Source organism: Littorina saxatilis, unplaced genomic scaffold (assembly GCF_037325665.1).
Source record: "Littorina saxatilis isolate snail1 unplaced genomic scaffold, US_GU_Lsax_2.0 scaffold_1291, whole genome shotgun sequence".
Lineage (NCBI taxonomy): Eukaryota > Metazoa > Mollusca > Gastropoda > Littorinimorpha > Littorinidae > Littorina > Littorina saxatilis.
Genome location: NW_027126607.1, coordinates 12,501 through 32,389, shown reverse-complemented (window position 1 = coordinate 32,389; position 19,889 = coordinate 12,501). Strand labels below are relative to the sequence as shown.

General features: G+C 42.2%; 2 protein-coding genes across 2 annotated transcripts; one reads left to right on the top strand and one right to left on the bottom strand.

Moving 5' to 3' along the window:
• Window positions 1-737: 737 nt before the first annotated feature.
• On the bottom strand, window positions 738-14,786 carry LOC138955080 (uncharacterized protein DDB_G0284459-like). The gene is made up of 6 exons (XM_070326790.1): window positions 14,431-14,786; window positions 13,118-13,203; window positions 12,277-12,441; window positions 10,990-11,811; window positions 2,216-2,374; window positions 738-1,702 (listed from the first exon to the last, which is right to left on the bottom strand). Exons 1-6 carry the CDS (start codon window positions 14,526-14,528, stop codon window positions 999-1,001), a joined length of 2,034 nt encoding a protein of 677 aa, XP_070182891.1. The 5' UTR covers window positions 14,529-14,786; the 3' UTR covers window positions 738-998.
• On the top strand, window positions 5,066-10,940 carry LOC138955079 (uncharacterized). Its single transcript, XM_070326788.1, has 3 exons — window positions 5,066-5,568; window positions 6,202-8,061; window positions 8,314-10,940. Exons 2-3 carry the CDS (start codon window positions 6,639-6,641, stop codon window positions 10,038-10,040), a joined length of 3,150 nt encoding a protein of 1,049 aa, XP_070182889.1. The 5' UTR covers window positions 5,066-5,568; window positions 6,202-6,638; the 3' UTR covers window positions 10,041-10,940.
• Window positions 14,787-19,889: the final 5,103 nt, after the last annotated feature.

Below are 19,889 nucleotides of genomic sequence, written 5' to 3'. Positions count from 1 at the left end.
ACGATGTCTAAAGGCATTCAAAATTTAGGTTACAACTTCTTTGAAGAAGAAGAACCAGGGCTGGGCATCGGTAGCTAGGCATGGGACAAGCATCAGTGAACGGGTCTCTCTCTCTAAAAGGTAACAACAGTGGTTAAGGAGCGAAAAACAGGGGAAAGCTATAGCGAAAAGCAGGTAAACAAAGAGGTCATAAACGTTTTTATACAAAGTAGGAAAACAAAATGAATGAACATGACACAATTTTGACATGGTCCTGTCAAAATCGCTGACGCGGCTGTCGGAAAAAAGTTGACAGTAGCACATGTAGATTTCACAAAATTCACAGCCACGAGCAGCAGAGCGGAGCTACCTGTCCGCCATGTTTTCTCTTTGCCGCTTCAAAGTCTGTAAGCAAAATCCTGGCAGCTTCACCACTCCTGCGACGATTGAACATGATGATGTTCGACAGTGGAAACCTTAGCAAGAGCATGCCATGCTGCAACTGTTGGCTCTGACCTCAGGGTGTTCAAGCACCGTTCCCTTTCCTCCGCCATATATTTTGTCACTTTCTTCATGTCTTCCGTCAGTGGCAGAAACATGTGGCTTGTTGTTTTGCTTTGAGGCCAATTGTGAGAGGGCAGCAGATGAGATGTGTTCTTTCAGTCAGAATCGCATAGATCCACGAAGTCCGCAGACACTTGCTGCAGTTCACTTTCCCTCTATGAGTGCTTGACTTCTCAGAATTGTCGCACCACTTCTTGAGAGAATGCCCAATCTTAAGGGCCAGTGATGGATTTTCATAAACATGTGTGAGTGAATCATACCCACAGAGTTTTTTGACAGCAGAAATCACCACAAGGAACTTGTCGGGACGAATACAAGATTGAAGTGCTGTGATTGTAGAGTCCTCTTCTCTGGCTACCAACAAGAACCGGGCAAGCTCTCTGATTTTTTGCCGCGCATGAATTGTCGTCTGTGCTGCAAGTGGCCATGTTTCTGATACAGTTTTTCGCCGAACTTCACAATGAGGTGATCTCTTTTAGCAACAAAAGTGAAGCCATCAGAATGCATGCCATCAAAAATGTTTTCCTTCTAGCCTCCGCTGCACTCCATGTTGGATGGAAGCAAAGATTCAGCTCTGGATATGACGTTTCTTCCGTTTTTTGAAGTTTTCCGAATTTGCAGCGTTGTTGGTGCCGCCACAGTTCGTTTCTTACAAAGAAGCCCAGGCAAAATTCACAGGGGATGTAGCACAGAGGGTTCACTTTTTCTGAGGGTGATCGCCAGGGTATTAGTTTACCCTTGTTTTTTTTAAGAACGCGACAGTTGTAATAATAGTTACCAAGGTTCCGCACTCTTTCCAGCAGAAAACGCCTTTCTGCTGAGTTCTTGGGGTTAGACAAAATTTCCACTATTTCAGGTTCCTTCTTATGTTTCGAAAACTGGTGTTTAGCGAGGTTGGTGCTTGGGGAGTTACAGAACTTGCACCAGTTCTCTTTATCGTACACTCTTTTGCCATTTGTATTTGCGGCAATATGGATTCTTATGCCGCTTGGTCGAGTATTGGTCGACGATGAAGGTTTAGATGCTGGCTGGGATGAAGATTTACTCCCGCTTGGTCGAGTGATGCTTCTGGACGATGAAGAAGAGGGTGGCTGTGATGAGGTGTAGAGACCTGCAGCTTTTAGAGATTCAGATGGAATACCTGGTGACCACCTTGCACCTGTTCACACACACACACAAGAACGCATACTTTTATTTTTTTATTCACAACTTACTGAATTTTTTTAGCTAGAGTCAGAAATATTATTACATATTGCTTATAGCCCAGCAGACAGACAAACTAAAAACAGAGTTCGGAATTGGTGAAACCAAAATGGTCCCACCGCTCGATCACATCTCCGACAATGGCCGATGTCAAAGGTCAGTTTGCCGTGGACCAATAGAATGTACATGGCATAGGCATGTGCAGTCAATCAGTGTAACATTACACATGATTACCCCCACCCCCACACCGTTCATGTTAACTTTATTACTTGCTCAAATTGCTGTCAACATACCTCAGTCTTTAATTACAATGGAATACAACAAAAAATTCCATAACAAAACAAAAACACTTATCAAAGAAAACTTACCTCTTTTTTAGAAACTACATGATTGTTATCCACATGTAATCCTTATTCAACCTTTTTAACGTAATACGAATGCTAATAAAAAAAGGATGAGACTAACTAACCATCAGATTTACGTAGAAAGGGAAAGATGATGGACTCATCGGATTCACTGGTGGTCCCTGGCACTCCACATGGTGCTGTGGCGTCATTGTTGCTCGAGTCAGTGTCATCTTCTGAGCCGGGAAGATAGTCATCGTCCGAGTCGCTGTAAGAAGACCACTCTGGAAACAAACAGATTTAATTAGGCCAAGAAAAAAACAAGAGCAAAGCTCATACGACTCACATGCATGACCTTGACCTCAATATGACCTTGACTTTCAAGTGACCTTGAAGGTCAAGGTCAAACAACAACATGGCAAATTACACTAAGAACACATTTTTTTGCAACTTTTGCAAATTTTTCCTACCTAAATACACATGACCTTCACCCAAGGTCAAGGTCACCCAAGACAAGACTGTTAATTTTAACAACCAGAAGCACAACAGTGTTTAGTATGAGTTTCTACCAAGAGACAAGGTCAATTTTAGTGGTTCACAGACCTGTTTTGGTCACAATTCAGAGCGGTCAAAGTGACCTTGACCTTGAAGATACGTAACCAAAAGTGTATCAGTATGAAAGAATAACATGTGCCTCACCCAATTAGGAAAGTTTGGAAGAGTTAACTTCCATAGTTAAGGGTCAAGGTCACTTTAAAATATGCATACAATCCAAATTTGAAGGACCCCTGTGACCTTGATCTTGCAGCAAGATCAACCAAACTTATATCAAAAGATAGGGCTTACTTTGATCTATAAACCACGTATAGGTGAGGTAGCCATTATCAATAGCTTGGGAGAAAATTGGGAAAATGTGAAAAATAGCTGTTTTTGAGACAACATTTATGGCCCCTGTGACCTTGACCTTGATGCAAGGTCAAGTTACCATGTATGTTTTTTGAGGCCTTGTCACCATGCACCATCATGCCACATTTGGTGCTGATAGGCCTAATAGTGTCTGAGAAAATTCCAACGTTTAAGTTTTCGGACGGACGGACGGACGGCCGGCCGCCCGGACGACTAGGGTGAGTACATAGACTCACTTTGCTTCGCATGTGAGTCAAAAATACATGTTAAGGTTGTTAAGATACTCTGATCAGAATTCAGGACAACTTGATAAAAACTTGGTATGAATGTAGGTTACACATAGGGATCAATGGAAATGGAAAAGGTGGGGATAGTGTGCACCCCTTCTTCATAAATTTTAGATACCCCATAGACCCAGTGAATGGATACACACACTACCTGCTAACGTAAGGTAGATGAACGCACACACACACAGTTTAATATTTTTCACACAATCATATGAAAGTGTGCACCACTTCATTTTTGCTTCTTTGCCCAGTAGTGTTCTCTTTCAGATATGGCTGACAATGAAGGAAACATAAATTGAAGTTGAAAAAGACGCACAGATTTGTCAGAGCTAACACAATGACTACCTCACAATGTGTGTGTACCACCACAACCTTGGCTTTGGATTAAATACACACATTACCCCACAATGATGTTAAGATGCATGGACACACACACATATGATTAAAAAGCGCTGGTCATCTAAAAACTTTAAAAAAAATGCATATCAGACACTGATCAGAATTCAGGACAATTTGATAAAACTTGGTATGAATGTAGGTTACACATAGGGATCAATGGAAATTGAAAAGGTGGGGATAGTGTGCACCCCTTCTTCATAAATTTTAGATACCCCATAGACCCAGTGAATAGATACACACACTACCTGCTAACGTAAGGTAGATGAACGCACACACACACAGTTTAATATTTTTCACACAATCATATGAAAGTGTGCACCGCTTCATTTTTGCTTCTTTTCCCAGTAGTGTTCTCTTTCAGATATGGTTGACAATGAAGGAAACATAAATTGAAGTTGAAAAAGGCGCACAGATTTGTCAGAGCTAACACAATGACTACCTCACAATGTGTGTGTACCACCACAACCTTGGCTTTGGATTAAATATACACATTACCCCACAATGATGTTAAGATGCATGGACACACACACATATGATTAAAAAGCGCTGGTCATCTAAAAAACTTTAAAAAAAATGCACATCAGACACTGATCAGAATTCAGGACAATTTGATAAAACTTGGTATGAATGTAGGTTACACATAGGGATCAATGGAAATGGAAAAGGTGGGGATAGTGTGCACCCCTTCTTCATAAATTTTAGATACCCCATAGACCCAGTGAATAGATACACACACTACCTGCTAACGTAAGGTAGATGAACGCACACACACACAGTTTAATATTTTTCACACAATCATATGAAAGTGTGCACCGCTTCATTTTTGCTTCTTTGCCCAGTAGTGTTCTCTTTCAGATATGGTTGACAATGAAGGAAACATAAATTGAAGTTGAAAAAGACGCACAGATTTGTCAGAGCTAACACAATGACTACCTCTCAATGTGTGTGTACCACCACAACCTTGGCTTTGGATTAAATACACACATTACCCCACAATGATGTTAAGATGCATGGACACACACACATATGATTAAAAAGCGCTGGTCATCTAAAAACTTTAAAAAAATGCACATCAGACACTTACAAAACACTTTTCAGTCAGGTAAGACCAAAGGACATTACACTCAATGAACTAATGTGTTTCTGAGAGTTCAATGACCCATCAATTCAAAGCAAATAATTATACTAGGTACCGGCAGTGCTATCAGCAGCAGTGCGGGAAAGGCAAAACTTGAGTGAAATATGGCACTTTTCAACTTACTCTGCTTCAGCAATTACTAACCAAATTTTAAAAAAAATGGTATCAAAATAAAGATCATTTTTTCAATCTTTTATTAATGTGTCTTGTTTTGTCAAATATGAGTGTGTGAGAGAGAAATTTAATTCCAAACTTGACCACGGTCGGCAAATCCCTCGGTGGCTGACGCTCCTTTTCTCGCGTTGCTTTGAACCACGATCTACAGCTGTTGGGGAAATTCTTTTCTCCTTGACCCCACAACCTTCAAATTAGCATATAATTACCATATTTTGGTTCATCTCTTCCTGTAGATTGTTTTCGTATAAGTTTTATTCCCAAAGAATGGATGGAAAATTTTGAACTTTTAGTTCAAAACTATTGCTTGTTTTTAAACCTTTGTATCTCACAAACCGTACAAAATACACTGCAAGTCTTATAGTGCGCTGGAAAGCTTGTTTTCTGCTGAAAACAGTGATATACGAAACTAAGAGGTCAGGTCAATGGGAGCCAATCGCAAGCCGGGAAAGCCGACCTTCACATTCAAACCACACACATGTTCGCATGTCAACAATGGCGAATCGAGGTTCAAATGCTGCGATTGAGAACAGTACAGATTACCCTTGGCTCAACGCATTCAGGCCTTTCATCGGTAAATATTGTTTTGTTTTGTTGTATTAAAGTTATCTAAAGAAGCTTAGGCCTATATTTTGTTTCTCTTGTCTGTATCTTCGTGTAGATTGTAAATCAAAGTGGTGAAGTGGACCGGTCTGAAATTGTACTGTGTTTCGCTCATACGCTACTGGTGTCGAAGCTTTTTATTTTTCTTGCTGTCTTTCCTGTTGACTTTATGTACTTTGGTTGATACTTTGAACTTATTTGATAGTATTTTTGTCATTATTGTAACAGGATGGCACATTTAAGCGTAGATATTGACTGTTGTGTACGAAAGTGTTAGACCGGAAGTAAGGCGTCGAAGGTTTCAAAGAATAACTCAGTCAGGTTTCGTTTTCTACTATTTGGCTTTTTTCGTGTTGTAGCCTGAAAGAAATAATTCTTTACGTGAAAAGTGCACCTTGTTTACACGCAATTGCTTCTCAGATATAGTTTTAGAAGTGCAAAAGTCCACATTTAAGTGCTCTCTCTCTCTCTCTTTTAAAACAAAATTTTTAGAGCAAAAGTGAAGTAACTATTATCATAGAGTTCAAAACAAAACACAGATGAGACAAACCATTTGATTTAAAGATGTCAATTTACTCATGAGTTTTGTTTTTATTTTATTCAGAAGATGACAACTTTGATCGACTAAGCAGATGGATGTCAAGCGCAGGACGAGGAAGAAAAGTTGCCCTCCCCAAGCATCAAGTCCTTACAAATCGTCTCCTCATCCAACTTGATCAGTTGCGGCTTCAGCTTGGGAAATCATGGGAGGATATGGAGACTCTGTTTTCTTCCATCTGTGACAACAGTCTTCTTCTTCATACAACCCTGAAGGAAGAGGTCAGGCGTGCAAACAAACAAGCTGCTGAAGTCCACTCTAGTGAAGGTGATATTGTTGCATTTGTGTATGCTGATGTGGGCGAGGAAATTAATACCAGAAACATTGGGCCCTTCTTGCAGAAGTTGTGACTTACAAGACGCCATCTTCTGTCTCCTGACTCTCTGTGTGACCTGCCCAGCCCTACAGAACTAGTGACAAATGGGACACTAATTGACTTACTCATGTTCCAGAAAGACGAGAGGCATACTTTGTGCAGGCAGTGGTTTACACATGTTGGACTTAACATTTCAGACTTGTCTGACAAGCAGCTTAGAGCAAGACTCGACAAAGTACGCAAACCATATGACACTTTCTCTAAAAGTCTGCACAGAGGCAACAACGAGGCGAAGCTGAAAGACTATTTATTTCAACAGCAGTCTCATTTTCCCCTGGTATCTGCGATGCCTACTGTCCCGTCTGTTGTGCCTTGTGCAATAGAGAATGCACCTGCAACACCCCCAGCTGACCATCCAACCGGAGATGAATTGACTCATCTAAAGATTGCATCAAGTGGCAGGCAGTTAGCTGCACTACGCAGGAGCAATGAAGAGCTCAGTGGGAGTCTGTTGGAAGCAAAGAACCGAGAGATGATTTACAAGGACCTTCTCAAAGAGAAAACTCAAAGCGTAACCATCTTGCAGGCAGACTTGACAAAACTTCAAGGCAAAGCTGAACGTAGTGCATCTCACATAAAATGTGTGGAAACCCAGTTGTGCAGTGCCAAGGAGTACATCGGCAAAATTCGGCAAACAAACTTTTACAAGAGACTGAAAAGGCAGGAAACCAACTTAAAAAAGAGAGAAGAAAATCTGAAAGATCATGAGGATGGTGGGTGCATTCAAACAATTGAGCGTCTGAAGCACAAACTCAAGTTGTGTCAGACTGCTAATTCAAGTCTGAGAGCCAAATTGAACAGTGTGAAGGAGAAGCGACAACAAGACTTGGACAGACATAATCAGCTGACTGCTGATCTTCTTGAAGAAGCTGTAGTACATACTGTGAAGACAACAGAGGAGGGCCCCAGGAAGAAATTCACGCATGATGTCATCAAAACTACCATTGGACTCATTTCTTGTGGGGTTTCTGCAAAGAACAGTGGCCATGTCATCCAAACAGTTGCGCGCAATCTGTTCCACACCGATATCGACGACAAAGATGTACCATCTGAACGCACATCTCTGCGGTTTGCGGATCAAGGGCACTACCTGGCTAAATACCATGTTGCCGAGACTGTGCTTGACTCTGACAATTTTGATATTCATTTTGACGGAACAACACGGGACCACCGGAAATATGTGGGTCAACAAGTGACCACAAGTGCAGGGTCCCTCAGCTGTGGATTCACAGAGGTAGCTACAGAAGACGCCAAGACTCTTGTGGATGTTACCGTCAGTCTCCTCCAAGAAGTGGCGCAAGTCTACGACAAAGACGACACAGAACGCTGCTTCAAAGCAGCTCTGCAGAAGTGTTCAGGACTGATGTCTGACAGAGCCGCTCCAAACAAGCTCATGAAGAAAGACTTCAACGACCTCAGAAAGGCAACCCTGGGGACAGAGGAGGATCTCCAGTTCCTGTACTGCAACGCCCATTACTTGCTTGGACTTGGTGAGTAAACACATTTCACAGCTTTGTACATGTGTTTCACTGTATCAGTGTCTGTGTCTATTATAAAGGTTAACCTCTATGCAGAGTGTGCTGTAAATGTAATGTGTAAATGATACATTTTTAAGTCTGTATTTTAAACTGTGTGTTTGTTCTGTATTACTATCTAGTATCACTTTGTATCTCTACAATGTCAGCAAATGTGTGTGAATCACTGAATGCTGTATCTTATATTCTTAATTCTGACTGTTTCAGGCACAAGTGCAGAGAAGTCACTGAAAGAACTACAGACCGAGTGGGGGCAGCAGCGTATTGGCCGAGACAACGCAGCTCAGTTTGGACATTGGCAGGCAAAGGAGGCAGCAGCTGTTCGCTATGTGCGGATGGCCTGCGAGGTTCTAGGACCCAGGGGCGATGATCAATGTGGCTGCAGAGATGCATGGCTTGCATACTGTGAGATGACCAACAAGACGTCTACTGTGCCAAGCTTCAAATCTAACCGGTTTAACAGCATCTTTTATGGTGCAACAAAGCTGCTGGCACACCGTGACGACATCATAGAGTTCCTGTCAGATTACATGCCGAGCAGGAACCAGAAGCTGGAAAGTGTGTTGAAGGATGCCCAGAGTGAAGAGGTGAACGTTTTTGTTGCCACGCTTGCCATGGTCTACGAGAGGATCACAGGACCTTACTGGACTCTACTGTGTGCTGGGGAGACGAGCTATGCAGAGTTTTTCTTGCCTGTTGTGGAGCTGCACGCACAGCTGAGAGAGTGGAGAGATGACAGTGCCTCCATTTTCAGCCCCCATGTGCCATCACTCTTCAGTATCCAAGTACCAGACGCATCGTCACTTGCAGCACTCCTAGATCTGGATGAGGCGACACAACAGAAAGTGCAGCGTGCCTTCAGCCACTTCTGTGTCAACTTTGTTGCTGTCACTGAGCGACAGTTGGATGACTTCCTGCCTGGTGGCCGATACCATGCTGTTCAGGATCCACAAGTGTTGGAGCGGCTGCGGCATTCACACATCACCAACCTCTTGGGAGAAGCCTGCTTTGGGGATCTCGATATTTCCATTTACACGCACCGCAACTCCTCAGTCCACCACCACAGCACTCTGACCATGTTGAAACGGAACAAAACAATGAAGGCTTGGTTCAACCAGAAGTCCAATGAGGAACAAAGGCAACTTCTTCTGAATGCATCCAGTAGTGGTCCTGAAATGCGAAAGCGTCACCGAGAGAATGACAGAGAGGTGAAAGCCAGCAAAAGACAGAAGCTACAGCTTCAGCAGCAGCGGACAGAGGCAGATCGACAGAAGAAGGCAAGGGAGAAGGCAGATATTGCTCAAGAGATCCGTCAAGATGGGGGAGCCTGCAGCAGTGCTGGTGATGTCGACAGGCTGCTAGAACGAAAAGCTCTGCAAAGAGAAAAACTGGCTGCTCTGAAGACCCAGATTCGCTTTTTCCGGCATGTCCTGGGATTCAAGTCTGAGCTTCTGAAGCTCACACAGGACCTTCCAGGCCTGGAACAGTCTCTGAAGGAGTTCCTTGCGTCCCAGGACCCATTCCCAGAACACAGGGACAGGGTGGACAACAACCTTGATGAGGAAGACGAGCCATCAGAGTCCGACTCCTCTGCTTCAGAGCATGAGAACGACCAGCGAGTAGATAGCGACGGGTTTTCATTTGCCCAGACAGGTCAGACAGTGGCAGTGTTCTACGATGAAACATTTCATGTGGGCACTGTTACAAACATTCTAAGCGCAGATGAGGCAAAAGTAAACTTTTTAAAGAAGAGCTCTCTGGACAACAACAGATTTTCTTGGCCAGCCAAAGAAGACAGTGACACCGTCAGCAGTGTGTTTGTGTTTGCATGGGACTTTTTGTTAGAACCGATCTCCACAAATGCACGGATGTGGCATGTCCCAAACAGCACTCTCCAGGAACAATATAACTTGTATGTGGAGAAGTACTGTTGATAAGTAAAACCAGGCAGATCACAATCAGTGAGTAAGTGGATTTCTGTCATTTGTGATTCAGTTTCGTTACAGAAGGTCTTTACTTTTTTCTGATATTTTTAAGAATTAACTTTCAAAAGTGGTGTGTTCAATTTCCACAAAAGAGATGTATCCAAGAGTATGTTGCATTTTGTGACTGCTGTCAAAATTTGATGCATATTTGTCCAGTAGTTCAAAAGTTACAGGCAGTTAAAGTTTGCATATTTCAGGGTTCCTCCGATCTTCATTTCCGCCTGTCAAAATGGTGAAATTCCTGATTTTGGCTCCCTCATTGTGACTGAATGAAGACAACCACATGTCTGTAATTGAAGATTTCTTAAGTATATACTATTGAGAGTAGAAATCAGAAGAATTAATGTGTTTTGATGTCTTTTTGTTTGTTAAAAAAATTCCTAAACGTGCCCAATTATCAATTTTCTGCCATTTGCCACGCCCCCAAATAGCCTTTTTTTCAATATTGACAGCTTCAGTACAAGTGTATCTCTACATCCTATCCTATTTCATTGATATTTTTGTGTTCTGCAGGCACATGTTAGCAAGATAAACTTGTTTAAGATGGGCATTTACTTAGTACTCAAATGGTGTGTGACCTCAAAAATGGAGAAAATGTGAATACGCACCGCTTAACGCTAACTGTAAACTTTAAAAATCAGATATCTCAGGAAGTATTTGAGATAGAACCTTACTTTTTGTTTTGTTATTCTTGTTTTATACAGAAGAATAAGAACATCTCAAAACATTAGGAGATTTTTCAGACTCATTTTTTGACTGCCGGTACCTAATTATACATGGGTGAAACCTGGCAGCTGTTGTTGTATATATAGCTCTTTCAGAATATAAAAATGCCTGGGATCCTGAAAAGTTTCACACCTGATTATACAAAATAATATAGAAAAGATGAAGGCCTCACCTCTAGCAGGTTCAGCTGGTTGACGAAATCCTCGCCTTCCGTCGCTGGTCTTTGGCCTGGCACCCTGCCCTGGACTGCGTGAAGACTGAGGTGGGCATCCCTGGCGCCCAGGGAAGTCCCTTCTGTCGTTGCCACGGTGACCACCCCGGCCCCCACTGTCCTCTCGGTTCCTGTCGCAGTCACCGCCTGACCTCCAGCCGGTCTTGACAAAGCGGACCTCGTCCTCTCTCTCCTGGTTTCTCTCTCGCTGTCTGCCCTCTCGCTCTCGGTACCTTTTTTTTCCCTTATCTCTGTCTCTTCCTCCGTCTCTATCCCTTCCTGCGTCTATGTCTCTGTCTCTGTTCCTCCCCCTTCCTTCGTCTCTGCCCCGACCTCTGTCTCTTCCGCTGTCACTGTCCCCCTCCGAATCTCTATCTTTCCTCTCTTTGTCTGGGTCGTCCTCTCTGCTCCTGCTCTCTCTCGGGCTGCGGTCACGGTCTCTCTTCTCTCGCTCAAACTGATCTTGGTCACGGTCTCGTTCTTGGCCGGAAGACCTCTCCCTGTCTGTGCGAACGGGATCTCTGTCTCTGTTGTCGTCCCTGCTGCATCTGTCTCGCCCACTGTCTTTGTCTCGTTCCTTCTCTCTGCTCCTGTCTCTCTCCTTGTCCCTCTCCTTCTCTTCTTTCAGCTTATCCTCTCTGGGTGATCGTGACCTTCTTGCCCTCTCCTTGGACCTTGACCTGCATGACCTTTCGCTGCGGTCGCTGTCTCCAGGGGAGCAGCTCTGAGAGCGCCTCATCCTGCTGGACTCCGAGTCCCTGGACTTCTCATCCCTATCTCGGCCTGCAAATAAGAAAGAAAATACAATGAACATAGCACAATTGAGTTTTTCAAATTCACTTTGTCCCTTTCTGAGAATTTGCTTTACCCCTCTATCTGTTGATCCAGACATGGGATGATACAACGACACGTCTTATTCTACGATCGATAGACAAGGGGTTAACCTTCGCAATACCCGCTAAAAAACTTACGCGCAGTACCTCGTGGGTGCAAAACAACCCATGGTTTTTACATAGGCACTAACTTAATAGGCACTAAGGCCGTAGGACATTATGTACTAAATGAACTAATGTGTTTCTGAGAGTTCAAATACCCATCAATTCAAAGCAAATAATTATACATGGGTGAAACCTGGCAGCTGTTGTTGTATATATATATATAGCTCTTTCAGAATTTAATAATGCCTGGGAACCTGAAAAGTTTCACACCTGATTATACAAAAGAATACAGAAAAGATGAAGGCCTCACCTCCAGCAGATTCGGCTGACTGATGAAATCCTTGCCTCGTACCCTGCCCTAGACTGCGTGAAAGCTCAGGTGGGCATCCCGGACGCGCATTGAAGCCAATGGTGTTGGTCCTATTGTCCGTTTTGTTCACCTCTTCCACTTGTACAATGCCGTCACTAGGAGTTTCTGCCACCACACAGAAAAAATGTTATGTGAAAACTTTTTTTTTTCAGGCAATTTTCACTGAATTTCAGGCAGCTATTCGTTGAAGGTTTACATTTTGTATTGTTTGTATGTTCGTCTTATTTGGGGCGAATACGGAAACCCTGTTATTGATATTTAATCTCTCACCTGTAGTCAAACGCTCCTTATTCATATATGTATATGAGGCCATCCACGATACTGGGCATGGCTTCCATGTAATTTACACAATGTTGTGTAATCACAGGTGTGATTTTGGAGAAAACACTTATTGGCTGTTAATAATGCCATTCTTTTATTATGCCCTTCTCATATATTGTAGCTTTATATGTGATCCAGTTCAAAGTTGTTTGCTATAAAATTGTTTTGGTGACAGAGAATCAACTTGGAAACCATGTAACCAACATCATGATCAGCACTTGCGTCAACAAAAACCCATTTTTCAGCCAAACTGTTTCAAGCATCTAAATTCCACTATCATATCATGTCCCAGCTGCCATAAACCCCAAACATCTGTGTACCAAATCAGTTTCCCAGTATCATGGACGGCCACATAATTATACAAACTTCCACATAAAGAAGAAATGCTCACAGTCACAGCGCTGTGAATGTAAAGTCTGAAATGTTTTTGTTCTTCTGAAATTTGTTTTGCGAAGCTTACCTGCTGTAGCTTTGAGCTGATTCAAAGCCAGCTTCAGAAGCATGCTGCCTCTGCTATTGGGGGGAAACTTCTGCGACATTTCAAACCTGAAAAAAACAAACCAGTACTGAGTACATGTACAACAGAAACAAACCAATTGAGCAACTAGTTCCTGAAGGGCTTCTGAAAGGGCCATTTCACTGGTAGACGTTTGCGAGGAGAAGGAAGAAGGAAAAGATAGAGAAGAAGAAGGAAAAGACGAAGACTGAACAGGGGGAGAAGAAGATAAAATGGAAGAAAGAGAAGAAGATGGAAGAAAAGGAAGAAGACAAGAAAAGAACAACTTTACAGGACGGGAACCCAGTTTCCGTGCAAACGCTATTTTCGGGTTGCAGTCTATTCTGCCAAGGATTTTGACGTCATTGGTGACGAAGTTTAACGCAGGAGTGGTCAGACGAGATCTGTGCCAAAAATCACGGACGATGCCGATCAACTGATAACGATTTTGTTTTCTTGAATCTCTCCGAGCGAAAATGGAGCATTTTTCCTAAGGCACTATTTTGAGAATCTTTGACAGCCTCACTTGCGATCCAGACGCACGTTTGAAAATCTTACATGTTGTCGTCTGCTACTGCATGATCTAAATGATTGGGAAAGTGCCTCATTTTGATTGAAAATCAGCTCAGTTTGTTAAGAAAAATCGTAACACCAGTAATACGTCTTATATCCGTGGACGGGCAACCCCGTGCGATAAAGTGACCAAATGAACGAAACCATTTGCGGATTCACCATTTGGGAATACGCGTTGCCTTTGCGACCGATACCTAAAACTTTTCAAACAAGAGCTATTGAACGGAAGAGTAAAGACGTGTTCGACTCTTCATGACATCAAGCAGGTCAAAAATCGGTAAATTAAATCGATTTTCTAATAAAAGTTTCAGTTGCACGGAAACAGGGGACGGTTTGAAGAAGTGGCCATTGTCACATGCTTCGTTCTTTCCCGTACATTTCTGCTTCTTGATCATGCCGAGTCTAAATTTTGGTCTCGTCCGTTTCTGTTTTGATTGAACTTAACAAGCCGCATATATTTTGAAAGGAAGCTTTTCAAGCTTCAATGAAAGGTGACGAAAACCCTTATTAGCACGGAAACCGGGTCTCCGAGTATAGATCTACAACAAACTTTTACAAAGTCGAGACAACAGAAGTCTTCTGAGAAGAATTTCAGCTGACGCCAAATATATGACCACTAACTGTCTACAGTGCCGACATGGTGAAACCATTCTGAAATTCTGAAAACTGTCTGGTGTACAAATAAAGGTTTGGCACAAACTTACCTCAATGAGTCTGCCGCAGTGAACAAAATACAAATGGCGTCACGCACATGCCTGAACTTGTCCACTTGCGCATGCGCCGAAGGACGTGATGTCACCATGACGTCACCTCATTATCTTCTCCAATAAAAACTGTGTGTGCAGCTGAAATCACCCACTGTGTGTGTGTGTAGGCACGGGTTCCCGGGCGTTACTATGGGGTATTGCAGATAATCATATAAAACGCATCACAATGATATTTGTAAGCGGTCTAAGGGGTTTGCCTTGTGGGGAATAGGAAAAAATACCCCATAAATTTTTGATACCCCTTAGGCCCGGTGAAAAGGTGTACACACTACCTCATAACGTAAGGTAGACAAACCCACTGATACACACACATACACACACACACACACACACACACACACACACACACTCACTGACACACACACACACACACACACCATCGCCCCCCTCCACCCCCAACACAGATGCTTACCTTTACTGACGAAAAGTCAGGGCTACTCAAGAACACTATCCTTTCTTTTAGCTGAAAGTTGTGCACAGAAGCAGGAACAGCAACAACTGTTCTCTAGCAGACGCTGCAACCTTTATTTGGCACCACCAGCTACGTCAGTAGATGTCACAGGCACACGGAACTGACTAAAATAAATATGCGGTTATGCAATGGTGCGGCAGCTCATATTCCCCGAGAAGAACGCAACATGAATTGTTTATGAAGGAAACCTCACAGGACTATACCAACATGGACATGCCTTAATGATATACGCTGCCGATACTCGCACAGCCTAGCGGTGACCTTATGATTGATTTGCTACTACCGTGAAACCCCCCCTTTTAAGATCCTCTCGTTTAAGACTTCCTCCCTTTTTACATTTAGTCAAGTTTTGACTAAATGATTTAACATAGAGGGGGAATCGAGACGAGGGTCGTGCTATGTGTGTGTGTGTGTGTGTGTGTGTGTGTGTGTGTGTGTGTGTGTGTGTGTGTGTGTGTGTGCCTGTGTGTGTGTGTCTGTGTCTGTGCGTGTGTGTGTGTAGAGCGATTCAGACCAAACTACTGGACCGATCTTTATGAAATTTGACATGAGAGTTCCTGGGAATGATATCCCCGGATGTTTTTTTCTTTTTTTCGATAAATACCTTTGATGACGTCATATCCGGCTTTTTGTAAAAGTTGAGGCGGCACTGTCACACCCTCATTTTTCAATCAAATTGATTGCCATTTTTGTAAAGCAGTATTCGACGAAGGCCGGACTTCGGTATTGCATTTCAGCTTGGTGGCTTAAAATCTAATTAATGACTTTGGTCATTAAAAATCTGAAAACTGTAATACATTTTTTTTTTTAGATATAAAACGATCCAAATTTACGTTCATCTTATTCTACATCATTTCCTGATTCCAAAAACATATAAATATGTTATATTTGGATTAAAAACAAGCTCTGAAAATTAAAAATATAAAAATTATAATCAAAATTACATTTCCGAAATCGATTTAAAAACAATTTCATCTTATTCCTTGTCGGTTCCTGATTCCAAAAAACATATAGATATGATAATTATGTTTGGATTAAAAACACGCTCAGAAAGTTAAAACGAAGAGAGGTACAGAAAAGCGTGCTATGCACCACAGCGAAACCACTACCGCGCTGAACAGGCTCGTTAGTTTCACTCCGTTTTGCACAAACGGCGGACTACGGTCATTGTGAAAAAAATGCAGTGCGTTCAGTTTGATTCTGTGAGTTCCACAGCTTGACTAAATGTAGTAATTTTGCGACTTCAGTTAGACCTTTCTTTTTCAGACCTTCTGTTCATAACATCTACAAATCTAGCTCCATTCTAAGACTCTCTCCCTTTAAGACCCGCTTTTCCCACATTGTGTTAGGTGCTAAACGGGAGGTTCCAACGTACCGGCATGTTGAAGTCACCGCCAAAGTTTTCGTTCTCGCCTTCCTTTGTCACTTTATGCAGAAGAAGTGACAGAATTTCTACGTGATGCCATTATTCACATAAAGATGTCATTTCGAACCTTGTTTGTGTATTGACTTCAGGGATTTCACATCGAAAAAGAGGGTCAACAAGAGGCGTCTTGTTTTGTTTTTAAATTGATTGTTTGCTTACAAACATGTTTAATCGATATGTGTCTGAGGGGTTGACACGTACGGGGAAATACGGGAGTAAAACGAAAATGTTTTCTCCGATGGTCGAAACGTAACGTTGTTTCTCAGATCACATGACCTTTTTCTTATGCGATCGCGATGCATTGTGGGAAGATTCCATCGACACGATGACACTGAACGCGTTAGATGAATGGTGACCACTGTGGTCGCTGCAACTTCGATTATTTTGGGTGAGGAGAACGAAGAGAAACAGAAATATAAGAAACAGGTGCTTCCACGAATTGCTAGGCAAAGCGAGTTTGACAATTCACTCTCATTTTCGAGGGTAACAAATAAGATTAAGCCAAGATATGCTTGTTTTGCCTGTGGCCCTCACCCGAAAGAGGGACTAATTTACAATTACTAGACTTATTATCATCGAGTTACGAATAGGGTTCGAATCCAGGCCATGACGGATACATGTCAACTTTATGTGCAGGCGCCGATACGGTATCCATGTTCCACAAAGTGTTACCGCTGCTGCTCATAAAAGACCTCTGTCATCATCCAGCCAGAAGTTTCAGCGGGCGATAAGACATAAGACATAACATAAGATCATTTATTGTCCATACAATTAATACAATGGATGGAAAAGTGTAGTTCATCTGCTCTTAAAACAACCAAACAACATATGACAACAACCTTAAAAACAAAAGTAAGAACAATAAAACATACGAAGATAAGATAAGATAAGATTTAAAAAAAAACACACTTTAATGTCCATTTTCATTTTACATTAACATGAACATTGTTCTTTTGGCAGAATATTGCATTTCTAATAACACAAACACACGATCATAAATCATCATCGAAAACCATGGAAACCATCTGAACATACAAAGACGTGGGCAGCGCGAGTCTGTTAATTGCTGCTAGCTTTTCTCTGAGAAAAAACGACCCAAATTTCCCAGCAGTGTGATAAAACAAAGTACTGAAAATGAAACTCAAAATGTGCCTGTGGTGGACATGGCAGGGTTATTGAGCAACGACAGTAATTCCCACTTCATTCCCACAATGCTTGACTGTCCTTCATTATTATGTCAGTGAAGTGCGAAACCTATGAGAAGATTGTTACAAACGCGTACGCTTAATGGGCAATCGTAAGAGCTGTTTCAAGTCAGCCAACCGATTCTAATGGAGCACAGTATCCGATATCTTTGATGCTTGGATTGCAGAGGCGACCTTGAGGAAACATGTGGCATCATAATGGAATACCCCCATTCCACACATCCGTTCTAGGTCCCGTTCCCGTAGCGACCAAGGAACGGCACGGGAATGGGAGGGATCGAGAGGGGACCTTAATGGAACGCCAAGGAACGTTAACGGGACTCCTTTGAACTGTAGGAACGGTTGAGACGGGTGAGTTTGGGCTGCATGTTCAAAATGTTAGCCATTCCTTGTCCGTTCCAAAATGTGCGGTAATGGGACCTTAACGCATCGGCAATGGAACTCATGGATCGTTAATGGAACTTAACGCAATGGTAACGCAACGCTAGCGCTCTCACACACTGCGTTGTTATACCCCCATTCCACACATCCGTTCTAGCTTCCGTTCCCAGCCGTCCTGAGGACGGCTGCCAGTACGGTCAGACGCTGCTCAAAGTTGCCAAAAACGGCCGTTTGCGCAGCGTCTCATTGTTTTGGCAGCCGTCCCGAGGACGGCTGGGAAAGGAAGCTAGAACGGCTGTGTGGAATGGGGGTATTACCTTAGTGCAGCAGTACTGGGCACAAGCCCAGGGCGAGAAGTGTGCCGTGGGAACGAAGAGACCTTTGCATTGTTTATCTTTGTTCAAGTAAACGCCGAGTTTGTGCGTAGAAGTGGTAAATACAATGTTTGTACTTTTGTACTGTATTGTTTGCATCAAAGGAGGTCAACGTTTTCTGTATGTGTTTCTAGTGGTTCATCGAACTGACTTAATAATATATGATAACAAGTCGCGTAAGGCGAAATTACTACATTTAGTCAAGCTGTCGAACTCACAGAATAAAACTGAACGCACTGCATTTTTTCACCATGACCGCATACTCGTAGTTTCGTCAGTCCACCGCTCGTGGCAAAGGCAGTGAAATCGACAAGCCAGAATAGTGCGGTAATGGTCGCGCTGAGCGGGATAGCACGCTTTTCTGTACCTATCTTCGTTTTAACTTTCTGAGCGTGTTTGTAATCCAAACATATCTTATCTATATGTTTTTGGAATGAGAAACCGACAAGGAATAAGATGAAATTGTTTTTAAATCGATTTCGGAAATTTTATTTTAATCATAATTTTTATATTTTTAATTTTCAGAGCTTGTTTTAAATCCGAATATAACATATTTATATTTTTTTGGAATCAGAAAATGATGAAGAATAAGATGAACGTAATTTTGGATCGTTTTGAAAAAAAATAATTTAATTTACAATTTTCAGATTTTTAATGACCAAATTCATTAATTAGTTTTTAAGCCTCCAAGCTGAAATGCAATACCACATTCCGGCCTTTGTCGAAGATTGCTTTGGCAAAATTCCAATCAATTTGATTGAAAAATGAGGGTGTGACAGTGCCGCCTCAACTTTTACAAAAAGCCGGATATGACGTCATCAAAGACATTTATAAAAAAAAAACCCATCTGGGAACATCATACTCAGGAACATCATACCCAGGAACTCTCATGAACAAAAAACATCATACCCAGGAACTCTCATGAACAATATCATTTCATAAAGATCGGTCCAGTAGTTTACTCTGAATTGCCCTACACACACACACACACACACACACACACACACACACACACACACACACATACACACACACATAGCACGACCCTCGTCTCGATTCCCCCTCTATGTTAAAACATTTAGTCAAAACTTGACTAAATGTAAACAAGTAGTCGCGTAAGGCGAAAATACAACATTTAGTCAAGCTCAGTCGAACTCACAGAATGAAACTGAACGCATTGCATTTTTTCCGCAAGACTGTACACTCGTACTCGTAGCATCGTTTGTCCACCGCTCGTGGCAAAGGCAGTGAAATTAACAACCCAGAAAAGCGCGGTAGCGGTTGCGCTGAGGAGGATAGCACGCTTTTCTATAATCTCTATTCTTTTTAACTCTCTGAACGTGTTTTTAATCCAAACATATCATATCTATATGTTTTTGGAATCAGGAACGGACAAGAAATAAGATGAAATTGTTTTTAAATCGATTTCGGAAATTTGATTTTGATCATAATTTTTATATTTTTAATTTTCAGAGCTTGTTTTTAATCCGAATATAACATATTTATATGTTTTTGGAATCAGGAAATGATGGAGAATA